The sequence below is a fragment of the Monodon monoceros genome, unplaced genomic scaffold, assembly GCF_005190385.1.
Source record: "Monodon monoceros isolate NGI ecotype Baffin Bay Population unplaced genomic scaffold, NGI_Narwhal_1 Super_Scaffold_15, whole genome shotgun sequence".
NCBI classification, from domain to species: Eukaryota; Metazoa; Chordata; class Mammalia; order Artiodactyla; family Monodontidae; genus Monodon; species Monodon monoceros.
Window position 1 is genome coordinate 77,058,426 of NW_021703771.1, and position 14,765 is coordinate 77,073,190.

At 48.2% G+C, this 14,765-nt stretch overlaps 1 protein-coding gene across 2 annotated transcripts in view; it reads left to right on the forward strand.

Annotated features, from left to right (window-relative positions):
* Nucleotides 1–14,765, forward strand: part of TIAM2 (T cell lymphoma invasion and metastasis 2) — a 111,960-nt gene that overhangs the window by 90,355 nt on the left and 6,840 nt on the right. For both annotated transcript variants that reach the window (XM_029223840.1, XM_029223841.1), the window contains 5 exons: nt 5,211–5,390; nt 8,050–8,118; nt 8,657–8,782; nt 9,640–9,748; nt 13,372–13,551. In XM_029223840.1, coding sequence (XP_029079673.1) covers nt 5,211–5,390; nt 8,050–8,118; nt 8,657–8,782; nt 9,640–9,748; nt 13,372–13,551 — 664 coding nt within the window. The remainder of the gene's footprint in view (nt 1–5,210; nt 5,391–8,049; nt 8,119–8,656; nt 8,783–9,639; nt 9,749–13,371; nt 13,552–14,765) is intronic.

Below are 14,765 nucleotides of genomic sequence, written 5' to 3' on the forward strand. Positions count from 1 at the left end.
CGGTCAGGTTAATTAACACACCCATCACCTCACATAGTTACGTTTTGTTTGTTTGTTTTTGGTGAGGACACGGAAGAGTGACTTTGAATTCAGAGGTCTTGAGTGAGATGTCCTCATCTATAAATGAGATCAAATCACTTTCAAGCAGGGATCAGCCTTAGTGAAAACTTAAAAGCCTGAAGAAAAATTTTGTGGGTCAATATCACTACTTTTTCATATAGCATAGTTTTAGGGAAATCTGTTTTCGTTAAATTTTTCTTTCCGTTTTTTCCTTTTTTTTTTTTTTTGTGGTACGCGGGTCTCTCACCGTTGTGGCCTCTCCGGTTGCGGAGCACAGGCTCCGGACGCGCAGGCTCAGCGGCCATGGCTCACGGGCCCAGCCGCTCCGCGGCATGTGGGATCCTCCTGGACCGGGGCACGAACCCGCGTCCCCTGCATCGGCAGGCGGACTCTCAACCACTGTGCCACCAGGGAAGCCCTGTTTTCATTAAATTTTAAAAATGAATTCATGAGGAAAAGATCTGTTTGATGCTTTCTTATAAAAGGCAAGGCCCCCAATGAACCCAAGCTTCTCAGCATTGATCACTACAAACTGGGAGATACCAGCCTGAGTTTCAGGTTCCAGTGTGGTTTTTGTTCTGCACAAGCACACACTGTCTGGCTGCTGAATCCGCCTGCATGCCCAGCCCTGATTTGTGAACATCTGTCTCTTGCTTTACAAGCAGCATCCCTGGGGATGGAGGGGAGCGGGGATTAGCCTAACAGAAGTCACAGTTGTGTGCAGATGTGGGGAGCTGCCTTTGCTTCCCTGAGCAGAGATGGCCTCCAGAGGCCGGTGGCTGCATCCCGGGCACGCCTGGGGTGTGTCTGGATTCTCCTGGGGCCGGGAGAGCCCTGACGGCACCGTGCGCAGAGGCAGCCGGAGAAGCAAGCCTGTTTTGCCCGTGCTCTGCCAGATACCCAGGGAGTGGTTGGCACCGTGCAGACAGCTCGAGAGTAGGAGGATCCTGTGCCATCAGGTACTGCCTTCGCACTCGGCACCTGTAGTCCCGGCCGGTTGCATCGTCGGGACCCAATGCCTGATAGTTCTAGGAGAACACCGCCCCCTGGGTTTGTCTCGTATACAGCAAGTGCTCAACAAATCCAAGTTCCCCTTTCTCCGTGGTCCAGATGGCAATTTGAAGGGTTACCTGATGGACTAGGTAATGCTTCCTCTGTCTCATCATTAAGGAAATTGAAGGTGCAGCAATGAGTCTTGCCCAGCATGCGTGGAGGACTGTGGGCAGGGCCAGGGCTGGAACTCGGTTCCTCTCAGTCTTGTCTGTGCTTTTCACCTCCATCACCACGTGTATGTGTGAAAATAGCCCAACCGAAATAGTCGCTGTTTCTAGAAACTGCTTATCAGATACACCCCGAATTCTACCTTTAGCAGTTCAATTTTATAACCATTGCTAAGAACGGAGGAAATGAAATGTAACCAACCAAGTGACTCTTTCAGATACAATCTAAAGACATAGGTATAATTACTCTTCTCCTTTTAGTGGCTCTGCCCTGTTGGATCCCAGGTAATCCTCACAACCTTCCCTAGACAGCAGCTACGGTGACTTTGTAGCACTTGAGCACTTCATTATGAGCCCTACCTTCAAAAGTACATTTGCCGTGAAACTCTCAGCTAACATTTACTTTTCCAACTTAATCTTACCAGAAGCGTTCTCAACATGAATTCTGATTTTCTAAAATGGCAAGATACTTTATTTTTAAAATCTCGTTATTGTAACACTGCATTGTTAGGTGTGATTTTTGACATCCCAGCAAGGCAAAGCTGCATCTCACCGGCTGCCATTTCACTTATGGTGCATTTTGTCGGATCTTATTTTATGCAGTGTGTGTGAGCTATTAATTTGGATTCTGCAGCCCTGGGGACCGTCGTTTCTCAGGATTGCAAAATTGCATTGTCTGAGCTTGTGGTGCAAATACCAGTATAGAGATTTCAGATAAGTAAGTTGGAGAGTCTCAGTATCATTGTCTTGGGCTGTGAGTGAAGCCAAACCCAGGACACCAGGCGCACAGGTGTGATTCTGCCTATTTCCTCTTATCTCGTGAGCTCAGTCCACACACCTTTTACGTGGCCATCCTGTGGTGCAGACCCTGGGGACAACATGATCCTCCCAGAAACTGCAGGCTGAATGCTCGCTCTACTGATGGGTAGACCAGTAGTTCTCATGTGAGTCACACAGCAGCATACCTGGGGCCCCAGAGATTCTGGTTCAGTTGGTCCAGCTGTGGGTGTTTTTTAATAGCCCCGCCCAGAGAGCAAACGTGTGACCTGGCTTGAAGTCACCTGCTTCATGGGAAGCAGGAAGAGGAGGACAGAATTGGGGCTGGTTTGGTGATGTTCCCTTGTGCTCCATCGCGAGGCTCACGTCCTGGAAGAGAAGGAAAGCCACCTTTTGGCTGCACTGCTCTGTTTGGCTTTTGCTGTGTCATCAGGCTTCTAGGGTAAGACCGAACAGTTTGGAGTTTCTTCAATAATGAATCATGAGATTTGGTTGTTTCAAACATGTTATGAGACATTTTGATAGGTCAAGTTGCATTCTAATTGGTGCTTTAAGATCCACGTCTGTTTTCTTTTTTTAAATTATTTAATATTTATTTTTGACTGCATTGGGTCTTCGTTGCTGCGCGCGGGCTTTCTCTAGTTGCGGCAAGCAGGGGCTACTCTTCATTGCGGGCTTCTCACTGCAGTGGCTTCCCTCGTTGCGGAGCACGGGCTCTAGCGCACAGGCTCAGTAGTTGTGGCGCACGGGCTTAGTTGCTCCGCGGCATGTGGGATCTTCCCGGACCAGGGCTCGAACCCGTGTCCCCTGCATTGGCAGGCAGATTCTTAACCACTGCACCACCAGGGAAGCCCCATGTCTGTTTTCTTGTTCTTTGAAAGCTTACTCTGAATGAACATCTTCTGATAGGCATTACCAGCAATATGCTAGTGTTATAGTTAAGGATAAAAACAAGGGGATAATATGTGTACTTAAGCAGGATCATTAGTGCTTACACATGCTTTAACTGTTTTAGAAGTAAATCACTTCAGATGTGTCTGTGTGTCTAGTTGGAGGTTTAGTATCTGTTACATGGTTGATTTAACTTTTGCACCAAGATTAATGCCAAAATACAGGAGAAGCAATTATATGAAATAGGCCAGCAGTCTGGGAGTTCTCATCGTAGACATCTGCGGGGGCCCCGCTCTCACCCCCCGCCTTGAGTTGGGCTCTTTATGTTACTGGGCTTATATAACCTCCACCACCACCACCTCCCTCCACCCGCCGCCTTTGGCTCATTCCGTGGTTCTCCCTTGGTACACGCTTCTTCCAGGACCAGTTACAATCCACTCTTCACTGAAGCCTTCCAGACAGCCTGTTCCGACATGATGCTCCCATCCGTCTAACGTGTGTCACATTTCTCGTTTGTTCCACACAGGCTCGTGTTGGTTTCCAGTCTGCCATAGGCTGCGCTTTGGTGTTTCTTGGCAAGTCTTATATCCTTGTGCAGGGGCTGGTTTCTATTTCTTTGGAGGCAGAGCAATTGGTTCCCACCAGATTGAATTGAAAGTCTAGCCAGAACATCAATGCCAAGTGTCAGCGTTGTCTGTTCCCATCATATGAAGACACCGTGTTGAGGAAAGGCGGGTGGGGCGTAGAACAGAGAAGGAGAGGAGAAGGGAGGGCAGGTGTCCTACTTTTACTTTGAGGCACTTCGGTGTGTCAAGTGACAGCTTTTGTAACAAGTTGGCCACTGAGGTTGACCAACGTGCTGTGTGAGTTGTAAGCATCCTGAAATATCCAAGCAAAGAAAATGAATTCAGTGAGAATGAAGAGGTGCTTCTGACTGGTGCAGCTTTTGACCCGAGACAGCGTGATGGAGATCAGGCATGGAGACATCTAGCTGAAGAAAGGAGAGTTTTAGTTGAGGGACAGAAAGTTGCCAAAGCTGGATGGATATTGGTCATTCGTGTCGTCGGGACTAAGCTGCTCTGTTATTCAGTAGTAACGTCGGTGCACCAGACGTGGACTCAGCACTGAGCACTTGGGGGCGACGACAGAGAAAGGCAGGACCCTGCCCTTGGCTGGCTTACGGGCTGCTGGGTGGTAAGATGGGCTGGAGCTTGTGTGTGGGAGGAATGGAAAGAAAGAGGAATAAAAAAGATACTTTGTAATCTGATAATGCTCCAGGCAGGTAGAGGCGTATAGGAGGAGGCACATTTGAGACCTTAAAGCATCAGCCTGAGGCAGGAGTGTACACATGGGCTCTCCTGGAGAAGGCTTTTCATGCCATGCTTAAGTCTGAGCAGGAACTTGCACAGAAGGCTGTTCATCCCCGCAGACGTTCCCGCTCCTTCTTGCCATTTAACGTGTGTGATTCTGTTCCCACTACCTGGAATGAGAACCCTCCGTGCCCCCACGTCCTGGGTCTGACAAGTCTGCTTCCCGCTAAGAAGCTGCTCAAGTCTCCCTCCTCCGCGAAGGTTCCCACGGAGCCTCACCAGGCTTCCTGTGTCATCTGCTCCCCGGGCTCTGCACCCCTTCGGCGTGGGGACCTTATCTTTCCTACACATCCTGCCCTCTACTGCCATTCCTAGCTCATGCAGCGGCTCAAACTCTCACTCCTAATGCTGCTACTTGGCCTGAGGCTGCAGAGCTCCAGGGCTGGATTTAGGGGCAGATCTAAGGCCCTCGTGGTCAGGCCATCCTAAAACTGCTGCCCTGCTGCCCCGTTCCTGAGTCTCTCAGGGCCTTTTAGTGTGGGAACTGAACTCTGTTAGGCCAGCCTGTGAGGGGACAGAGTGGACCGGATGAGTCTGTCTCTCATTGTGCTTTCACAGAGCCATGACCTTGATTTTAGAGCAACCTCAGCCGTATTGCAGAGGGTTAGCTCTGCCTTATTCTCTAGTCTCAGCACTAAAGAAGCATCTGTCAGACAGCTACTGTGAAAGCGAAAAAGCATCATGGGTAAGTACTGAACAAGTGTAAGTTCATATCTTCACGACCAGAACCTTGAATGGTAGCCAGCGTCGTTTGAGATGAATGAAGCCGGATGCCCTAGATAAATGCCCCGTGAGACTCCTGAGAGGGCGCTGGGCGAAGAGAGAGCGCCTGTGTCTTCGGTGGGCTGTTGATAATGATGGAGAACGTCCTGTGCCTCTTGTTCCCTCCCAGAGTGCTGAGCAGATCACCGCGCTCTGTAGGAGTTATAACGACACCCAGACCAACGGCATGGAAGGACCAAGGGAGAGTCAGGACCCGCCTCCGAGGCCGCTGGCTCGCCACCTCTCGGATGCAGATCGCCTCCGAAAAGTCATCCAGGAGCTCATGGACACAGAGAAGTCCTATGTGAAGGTAACAGAAGATGCTGTCACAATTTCCTGCTCCCCTCCTGTGACAGCCAGTTGTATGTATGTTGGCAGGGGTCTCCAGGTATCTGCCGGGGACCCTGCCACTCACGAGGGAGATGCCTGCTCCCTGAAGTGGCGAGTTGCTGAAGGGGAGGGCGAGAGGACGAAAGGGCTGAGAGGGCTTGCAAAAATTAGATTCCCCGGTCGTTTTGTTACTGAGGTAGCTTTCACTATGGAAACAGACGTTCTGGTTTGCCGTTTGCAGTGTGTGGGAAGGGAACCTGTACCGGTTTAGGGGAGGGGGATGGAGATCACTTTAGGTGTGGGGGAACCAGGGGACAGCTTGTCTGCAAGCAGCTGCTGGAACGGGCTCTGGAGTGCAGGCGGCCACCGCGCAGGACAGCCCCGCGGTGGAGGTGCCGCGCATCTCGTAGGCGTCCGCAGCCATCACACAGGGCAGCAGCCGAACCTTTCACTACCCGGGGAGTTTATTCATCTCAGAGGCTTCAGTTAGTAGTTTGAAAAACATTTTACAAAAAATGCAGGTGCCTGGGAAGACAGAGTTCTTTTTCTTTAAGTATTTGCTGACGGTTTGGAATGGTTTTAAACTCATCTCATCGGCCAATTGCTGGCAGCAGTGTGGGAGCCGAGAATCCAGGCCTGGCCTTGCCTTCACCTGCTGCAGTGGCCTTGCCCCTCAACTGGGGTCTGAGACGGGGGTGTTCTTGTTCTAGCTCTAACACACTGTGTCTGTGAATTAAGCCTTGGCGCGCGCGCACGCGCGCACGCACACGCACACACGCGCGCGCGCGCGCACGCACACACACACACACACACACACACACACACCTCTCTCACCTTCTTTCTCCAGGAGACTTATCTGAGCTTCCCCTTTCATTAACATCACTGTCATTTTATCTGAACTTTGCCGAAAGCCTCATTCACAGGCAGCCCAGGAGAATTACCCATAGCCTCTTCTTTTGGTCCCGTAGGGGAGAAAGGAAAACTGCAGAGACGGCAGTTCCATTTCATTTCCCACTGTGTCTTTTCCTGTATCGAATGTGGGGAGATGAAGTGAACATCCAGGGGCTTCCGACAGTGACCTTGCCCAGCAGCTCTGTGCGCTGTGGCAGCTTGATGATGGCCGTGGTGTCCTCACCTGTAGGGTCGAGGGCATAGTTGAGGGCGGAATCCAAGTCCCTTTTTATTTTTGTCACTGCTGTCGTTATATTTTACTGTTAGACCACTTTGAACGGGAGGGTCACTGCATCGTGACGCTGGTCTAGGACTGAGATGGATGCTCTGGGCGAAGTGCATACAGAGGATGGCTCTCCCTTCTCTCTGCGAGAGCCCTGCCCTTTGTCTCCTTGGGGCCCCCATGTTGCGGCTCTGGCTCCGCGGCTCAGCGAGGCCTCCCTTGGTGTGTCACTGCTCCTGGGTGGCAGTGACCGGCTCAGGGAGTGACCACAGCCCACCTGTGCCTCTGACAAAATAACCAGTGCCTGGTGCCTATGGTGATTCTCTCTCTCTCACTCACTCACTCACTCACACACACACACACACACACCCCCCTTTTTCATTTTTTAATTTCTTTTTGTTGCTGACATTCAACATGGACTTTTACTTGTTTTGTAACCTGGACCCTCTGCACGTGACTTGGCGTTTTCAGCATTCATGTGTTCCCTGAGATAAGACTCGGTGACTTCTCACCTCTCCCTGCTCTGCAGCGGCCGCCGTGGCGTCTGGGGAGGTCGGGAAGGCCAGGGCGGATTTGATTGTGAAGCACTCAGTGTCACAGGCCTGTCCACTTGCTCTCAGGACCTACACCACAAGGCTGTGGAGGCTTCTGGCTTGACCAGGCTCTCCAGAGCTGGATTTCTCCATTGTAAAAGGAGGCAGACGTAGTCACCTACTTCTCATAGGTTGGGACTCAAAATTCTTTGGAATAAATGAAACAAGAAAAAGAAATCTTTTCTATCACTAAACTATATCCTGATCTTGGCTTCAAATTATTTTAAAAAAACCCTTTATCTAAAGAGTTTTGTAAATACAGTCAACTCCCACTATTCTGTACTGTTGGAGCCCGGTTTACTGGAGATTCAAAGATGGCCTAGACTGTAAACATGATGACTGCTTATCTTCAGAAATGTTTTCTTGCATTTGAGCATGGGAGTTTGAAATTCTGCTCATGCGTCAGCCCCAAAGCCGAAGAGCTCTCCGGATCTTGTCCTGTCCATTGTCAGCTCAGCTGTCCACGCTGGAGCTGTCGCCTTGCTCTTCGAGGCAGAGAAGGAAGCCAGGTCGGCCAGCGGATGTGGCCACACCTGACAGAGGTACCTGGCCAGAACTCACTTCTCTGAAGGGAGATGAGTGTTCCTGCTGCAGCAGCCGAAAGAAAGGTCCTGGTTCTGCCACTAAGATATTCAAATACGCAGAGTAGGTGATCGAGCTATAAAGAAAAATGTGGAGTCCAGATGCTGGTCGTACCGTGTTGTTAACCTCTCTGAATTAGCTGAGCAGGAACCACCTCTTGCAGGGCCAAGCGTTTCAACCAGACATAAACTTCATTGTTCCTAATGCGAGTCTGAGCTGCAGCCCGGGCTGCTGGAAACGCTTGGGTATTTTGGAGACTTAAGGGTTAAAGACTCTCTTCTGTCTTTCAGGATCTGAGCTGCCTCTTTGACTTATACTTGGAGCCACTTCAAAGTGAGACCTTTCTTACCCAAGATGAGGTAAATACCTTCCCTTCGTCCGCTGACCCATAGGTTAGTCTCAGTTTGTCTTTTAGCAGACCTAGATTTTATCTACTGATCCTCAAAGAACATTTGAGACTTCGGGATCTTCAGAGAGACCCAAGCGTCGCCTCCTTCAAAGCCATTTATGTGGCCTCCATCCCGTGAAACACAGTGGCAAGAATTATAAATGACCGTGCCCCTTTTGTAGTAGAAGGTGTCCCCCAAATTACCTTTTAATACATGACTTTTTAATGTTAAATCACAGTAATTAGTTCTTTCCATTTTCCCCCCAGTTTGAATTCTGAAAACTTGACACCCACTTCCAGTTATTTTAGTATTACAGGGACCGGGGCAGTCAAAGTCTCTGTGTATGAGCTATGTCCCCTACTGAATATGCCATCTTCTTTAAAGGCTTCACTTCTGTCTCCTTCTTGGTGAATGACTTGTGATTCATTTGTGCATCTGGGACTTAGAGTGGTATCTGGGTCGTCATCGCTAACACCCTCTTTTCAAATTCTGCTCTTCACGTACATAGATGGAGTCACTTTTTGGAAGTTTGCCAGAGATGCTTGAATTTCAAAAGGTGTTTCTGGAGACGCTGGAGGCTGGGATTTCAGCATCATCTGACTTGAACATACTTGAAAGCCCCTCGCAGTTCAGAGTGAGTATTTTAGACTTAGGTTTAAAGCAAACGTAGGTGGGAACAGTGCAAAACTCTCCCTTTGAAGAGAAAGTGGTGTCCCTTGACTATTGAAAAGGTAAGTTTAGCGCTCTCATTGCATGGCTTTCCTCTGGCAGGTGGTAAAAGAAGGCCCCGTTTCTCCCTAGAGTAGATGCTCTGCGACTCAGACGTCTGGGCAGCACAGCTTTTATGGAGTCTGCCTGCTGTTGACACGCACGCTCCTTACTCAGCTCTACAGAAGGATCTGAGGCAAGAGCACCTACTGCATCCGATTCTGCATCTCTGTGGTCGTGTGACACTGGGAGGAAAGCCTAGGTTTTCACTGGCTCTGAGAGAGCCTCCTCTTCTATGGAGCCCTGTCTCCAGTGTGGCCATTGGTGACTTGGCAAGAGGTCCCTCCAGGGAAGGACAGGCGGAAGGCAGTAGAAAGGGACCAAGAAAGTACATAGCAAGCATCATTCGTCCCAAGTAATGCAGAGTCAGCTTTATTAATTAGCCTCTCAGATTATTTATATCCCACTGTGTCAAATGTATTTTTTATAGAACTTGCTTGCTTGTCCTTGATTGCGCACCGTGTCAGTAGGCTCTGCTGGCAGAAACTTTTCAATCAAACTGAAGCCGTGCTAGAGGGACGCCCGGGCTGTTCTCCACCTACCGGGCAAATGGGGCCGCCCGGGGCTGCTTTTAGTCAGTGCCTTCCCCGAGGCATTGGTGCTCTGGTGTCCGAAAGACAAAACGCCATGGAGACAGCAAAGCAGTCAGACGCCGTGTGCCAGAGCCAGCAGACAGACACTGATTAAACCATGCCTAATGTAACATTTCCTCTTTCCTTCTAGAAACTACTGTTTTCCCTCGGAGGCTCTTTCCTTTATTACGCGGACCACTTTAAACTCTATAGCGGATTCTGTGCTAATCATATTAAAGTACAGAAGGTTCTAGAGAGGGGTAAGTTGCTCATACCTTTTACAGCTATACTTTTGAAATTGTAATTGTTAATAAAATCCCCCACGCAGCAACGAAGTTCCCACGTGCTGCAACTAAAGACCCCGTGCAGCCAAATAAATATATATATTTTAAAAAGAGTAAATTTGTATTCGTCAAGTAGGGATAAGTGTAATTTTAATGGATTATGCTCCAGTGTTGGCCTTGAAGTTGACAGACATGAAGTTTTCAGTTTATTTCAGTGTACTGGTGACAGTGAACGTGTGTAGCGAACAGCAGAGATGTTGCTCTGCCATGTGTCACTTTGCTGTTAAATTGCATCTGGATTCTTTTTTCACCAAATGCCTTGTTCTAAAAACTTTTAACCGACCGTATAGGCCGCTGGAGGGGGCAGAAAGCAGTGTATGCCATTTTCTTTCTTTTTAAAATTAATAATTTATTTATTTTTATTTTTGGCTGTGTTGGGTCTTCATTGCTGCGCGCGGGCTGTCTAGTTGCGGCAAGCGGGGGCTTCTCTTGTTGCGGAGGACGGGTTTCAGTAGGTGTGGCTCACGGGCTCCAGACGTGCAGACTCGGTCGTTGTGGCGCACGGGCTTAGTTGTTCTGCGGCATGTGGGATCTTCCCGGACCAGGGCTCGAACCTGTGTGCTCCGTGTTGTGAGGCAGATTCTTAACCACTGCGCCACCAAGGAAGTCCCCTCTTTCCTTCCTGTTAACCTTCTTCTTAAGCCCGAGGATCCACTGCAAAGAACCACCACCAAACAGCAACCACCAAACTCACAAGAAGTGTGTTAACTAAAATTAAAGCCTCTTTGGTGAAATGGGCGCTTATCGCAGGCCACATTTTGTCACTGAAGTACCTTTCGTCTCTCCACATTGTTATCATCTTATTTTATTGACTTCAATTGAACATTTTTATTTTTCTGAAGTCCAAGTGGACCTGGGTGACCCACCTGCATTGCTCGTCCCCTTCATGTCAACAGCAAACGTTACTCTGTGGAGCTGGCGAGATGCCTGAGCTTTGGCCGCCGACTTGCAGCGGGTCAGCTCGGGGGCAGGTGGCCAACACGTTGATCTGCCTGGGCTTTCAGTGACAGGCCGGCCAGTCAGCCCGTCCTGGGAAGCGCAGTCAGAGATTTGATGGCAGCAGTGACCTTCTCCAGGTGTAGGAGTGTTGGAGGGAGTTTTTGTGCCACAGTCACCATCACTGTTGTCATCAACCCAGTGTTTAAGCTATTCCTGTAATAACCTGTTGACAAAAATAATCAATAAACTGTCTATAATAGGAATAGAAAAGAGTTTTATTTGAGCCAGACGGAGGAGTACTGCCCAGAAGACAGCTTCTCTGATCCTCTGAGGATCTGCTCTGGAGAAGCAGGGCTGTCAGCACAGTTTCATGTCTTGTCAGAACAAAGAACGTCAAACAAGTCAGGGATACATTCCTTCCAGATTGCAGGAAAACCAGATCAGCACGTACACAGCCCGTCAGCATGGCCTTGGCGCCTGGGAAGGAAGTCTTACCATGGAAGGAGGACCAGCATTGGCATCCCAGGAAGGGAGGCATTTCATCTTTAATTTTAACATGGACATTCTTTTCTTCTGGCCAATGCACCCTTTTCTTTAATAATTAAAAGCAGATGTACGGTGTATGTTTGAAAGGCCACGAACAGGCTGTTTTAGTTACATTAAAGTTAACTCGTGTATAGGCCAGAATGGCTTCCCCAGACCTCAATATGTGAACATTTCTTTTACCACACCCTAAACTAGCAATGCTCAACTGAGGTTTTGTTATTACCAAAGGCTTCTTTCAGTCATCACACACCTCTTTAGGTATGAGATTAGAATTCTCGGATTTGTCTCATTCAGAAGATATTTTTCTATCCCATTCTTTGGAATTCTCATTTCTGGGGCAGAGATGAGAGGAGGCCTTTAAGCTCAAGGTCACGAGCAGCAGTAATTCAGCCTGCACGGAGAACATCAAACAAATACAGGTCCCCAGGGGTTGCTCCTGTTCTGCATGGGTCCTACAGTGGAAGGCGTCTTATGAAAATATATGTAATCCTATTTAAGGTCACCTGAACCGTCTCCAGGGAAGCTCGCCAGGCTACCTGCGTTTTCTCACGTGTACCTGGAAGTAGGATCTGAACCTACTGAAGCTTAAACTGTTACAAATTCCCAGGATAAAAAGTGACTTCCCCAGGACTTGAATGCCTTCTTCACAGTTAAGGTTGGCCTCGTGTAGTTCACTCCCGTTATGATTTGCCCAGTGAATCAGGGCTGTCTTGCGTGACGATGGCGAGTGTTGGAGGGGATTCTGCATTGGAACTTTTTTAGTTGTGTCAGCAGGGAAGTAGGAGCCAAGCTACATTCCAAGCCCTTTCTGTCTGTCATCAAACGCTCCTTGATGGCATTGCCATAAAGAATCCGGAGTTTGCTCTTCCGTGTTTCTTTTTCAGAACTGGGGAATGGCCTCTCTGTACTGTCGTGGAGGGAGTGTAGGCTTCATCCAGACACCGACAGTGTTTAGCCAGGTCCACTGATGCAGTTCTGCCATTTGGTTTAAATCCTAGAACAGGCTCAAGTTGAAAAAGGGAAGTCTTGGAGTGCTTCAGGCCAACAAGACAGAGCCCAGTCTGTCTCCTCTAGTTCTTTAAACCAGAAAGAACTAGTTTCCTCCCATGAACACCTTCTTATCGACAGTGTAGTAAATTAAAAGCATACCAATGGTTTGCTCAGTTCCTTCTTTGCCACAAAGATGAAGGATCATCTCACCATCCACTTTGTGTAGCAGCCACATTCAGAATGGTACTGCATCTCCTACAAGTTACATTTTACCTTTGTACAAAACCCCAAATAAAGATTTGTTTTCATCCAAATTGGCTGAATTCCAACAGCTGGTCAACCAGTGCCAGCAGGTGGAATCCAAAGCAACAGCTGGGGTGTCCACTGGCACCCTCAAAACTGAAAGCACTTGGGTTCGTCTGTGTACCTTCGTGACACGGAACAGAGAGGTGGTTTTCACTGCCCAGAGGGGCCTGAATCTGCTGGAAGGTTTAGATTGCTTGGAACTGTGGAGGTGGAGGCTGCAGTGCGTATCAACTTATTTTTAAAGGAAAAAAAAGCTTGCTCCTCAAGTGTACAGAATAAGAAACAATTTGTGCTAGGTCCGTGAAAAAAAAATACTGGTTTGTTTTGCTCTATGAATCTTTTGGGGGGTATGGCATAGGGTTTGGATACACTGTTTTGTGGCTTTATGACTCGTTTGAAACTCACTTTTTCGGCACCTATACCAATCTCTCTCATGGGTATGCGTGTGAATGTGCCTTTAAAGTCAGACACTCCTGCATTTTGACTCCATGTTCCTCTTTGGTGTGTGGCTGGGACTCTTCTGGCAGCCTGGTAAGCCCCCTTAAGCTCTCATGGGATTCATCACAGAGCGGCGGTGCTGAATCCACCCTGACAGCCGGGCAGTTGACCCACGGGTGCATCTGGGTTTTTCTTGAAGGATGTCATTAGGAGGACTGTAGAAGTGGATCATCTGTAATTCCATTAAAACCTAAATGAAGTAGAATTTAGTTCATCCTCCTGTGCTCTTCTAAGGGTCTTTTAAATGCATCTGCTTGTAGCTAAAACTGATAAAGCCTTCAAGGCTTTTCTGGACGCCCGGAACCCCACCAAGCAGCACTCCTCCACGCTGGAGTCTTACCTCATCAAGCCCGTTCAGAGGGTGCTCAAGTACCCACTGCTGCTCAAGGAGCTCGTGTCCCTGACAGACCACGAGAGCGAAGAGCATTACCACCTGACAGGTAAGAAGCGAGGGGCCCAGGCCGCGATGTGACGGCTGCCGCCCCCCAGGCCCACGAGCTCCCCTCTTCCCTGCTTGCTTTCACATTCTGGAACATTTGTCAGTACTGTGATTGTTAACCTTAGGTACCATTTTAGTATGTGAAAATAGCTAGGTAGTATGGCCATCCCTGTAAGGTGGGCAAAATATTTTGGCAAAAATTCTCTCACTGGAATAGCCTCTGGAAGGGTGTTTCCATTTTCATTTTTCAGAGAAGATAATTTAAGCTCAGTGAGTTGAAATAAACTACTTCAGGTTACGTGGTTAACAAACAAGCAGTGCTGCCAGGACCAAAACCCCGGCCTGTTTTCCTACAACTTTGAAGTTTTGTGTTTGCTGCCCAAGTACGGCTGATCAAGTATGTTGTGAGGCTCCACCCTGTGGACGGCCCTGAGCAGAGTCTGACTCTGAAACCAACACCCGAGGACCCGTGAAGCTCTACACGGCTGACGCGGAGGTGTCTTCTTTTGTAACCTCAGAAATTATTGGCCTAAGATACAAATTTGTCAGATACACGTAGAGTATCCGTTAAAGAGCTGCTGTCAGATACACGTAGAGTATCCGTTAAAGAGCTGCTGTTTGGATTGCAGAGAAATGAGTGATGTGTTCTCCACGTGTCAAAGCTAGGAGGTCCAGTTACGGTACCTGTAATAAAGCACGTGGAGAGGGAAACAAACTTACTAATAAATATTAGTATTACTGAATAGCAAACACCAAGAAGAGTGTAAATGAAACTAGCTGTTTTTCTGTGACAAGCATACTTTTGTATCATAAGTGATGAGGATGATTTTTTGTATGAAAGTTAAAGCTTATACATAAATGATACAAATTGTGATTAGCATTCAAATACTGTGTGAATAGTTCACTTTGCATTAAGATGATCTTTAAAAGGGGTCTGTTAAAAAACTGCCTTCCCAGCGTCCCTCCAGACTGAATTAAAATACCAAATCAGAAGAACAAAGTATGAAAAACAGTGAATTTGGAGGTGACTTGAAATTTTCTTTTTGCCTTGGATGAAATCATTTTGTCCCTCACATGCCCACGCATAAATGCAAACAGTTGCTCTGGCAACTGGGCATTTACAGAGGCTCTTGCAACTTCTTGTTAAGAAAAATTGTCATTGATTGATCACTATTCCAGTAAGTGGTCCAGGAGGAGGGGCAAAAGTTTAAAAGC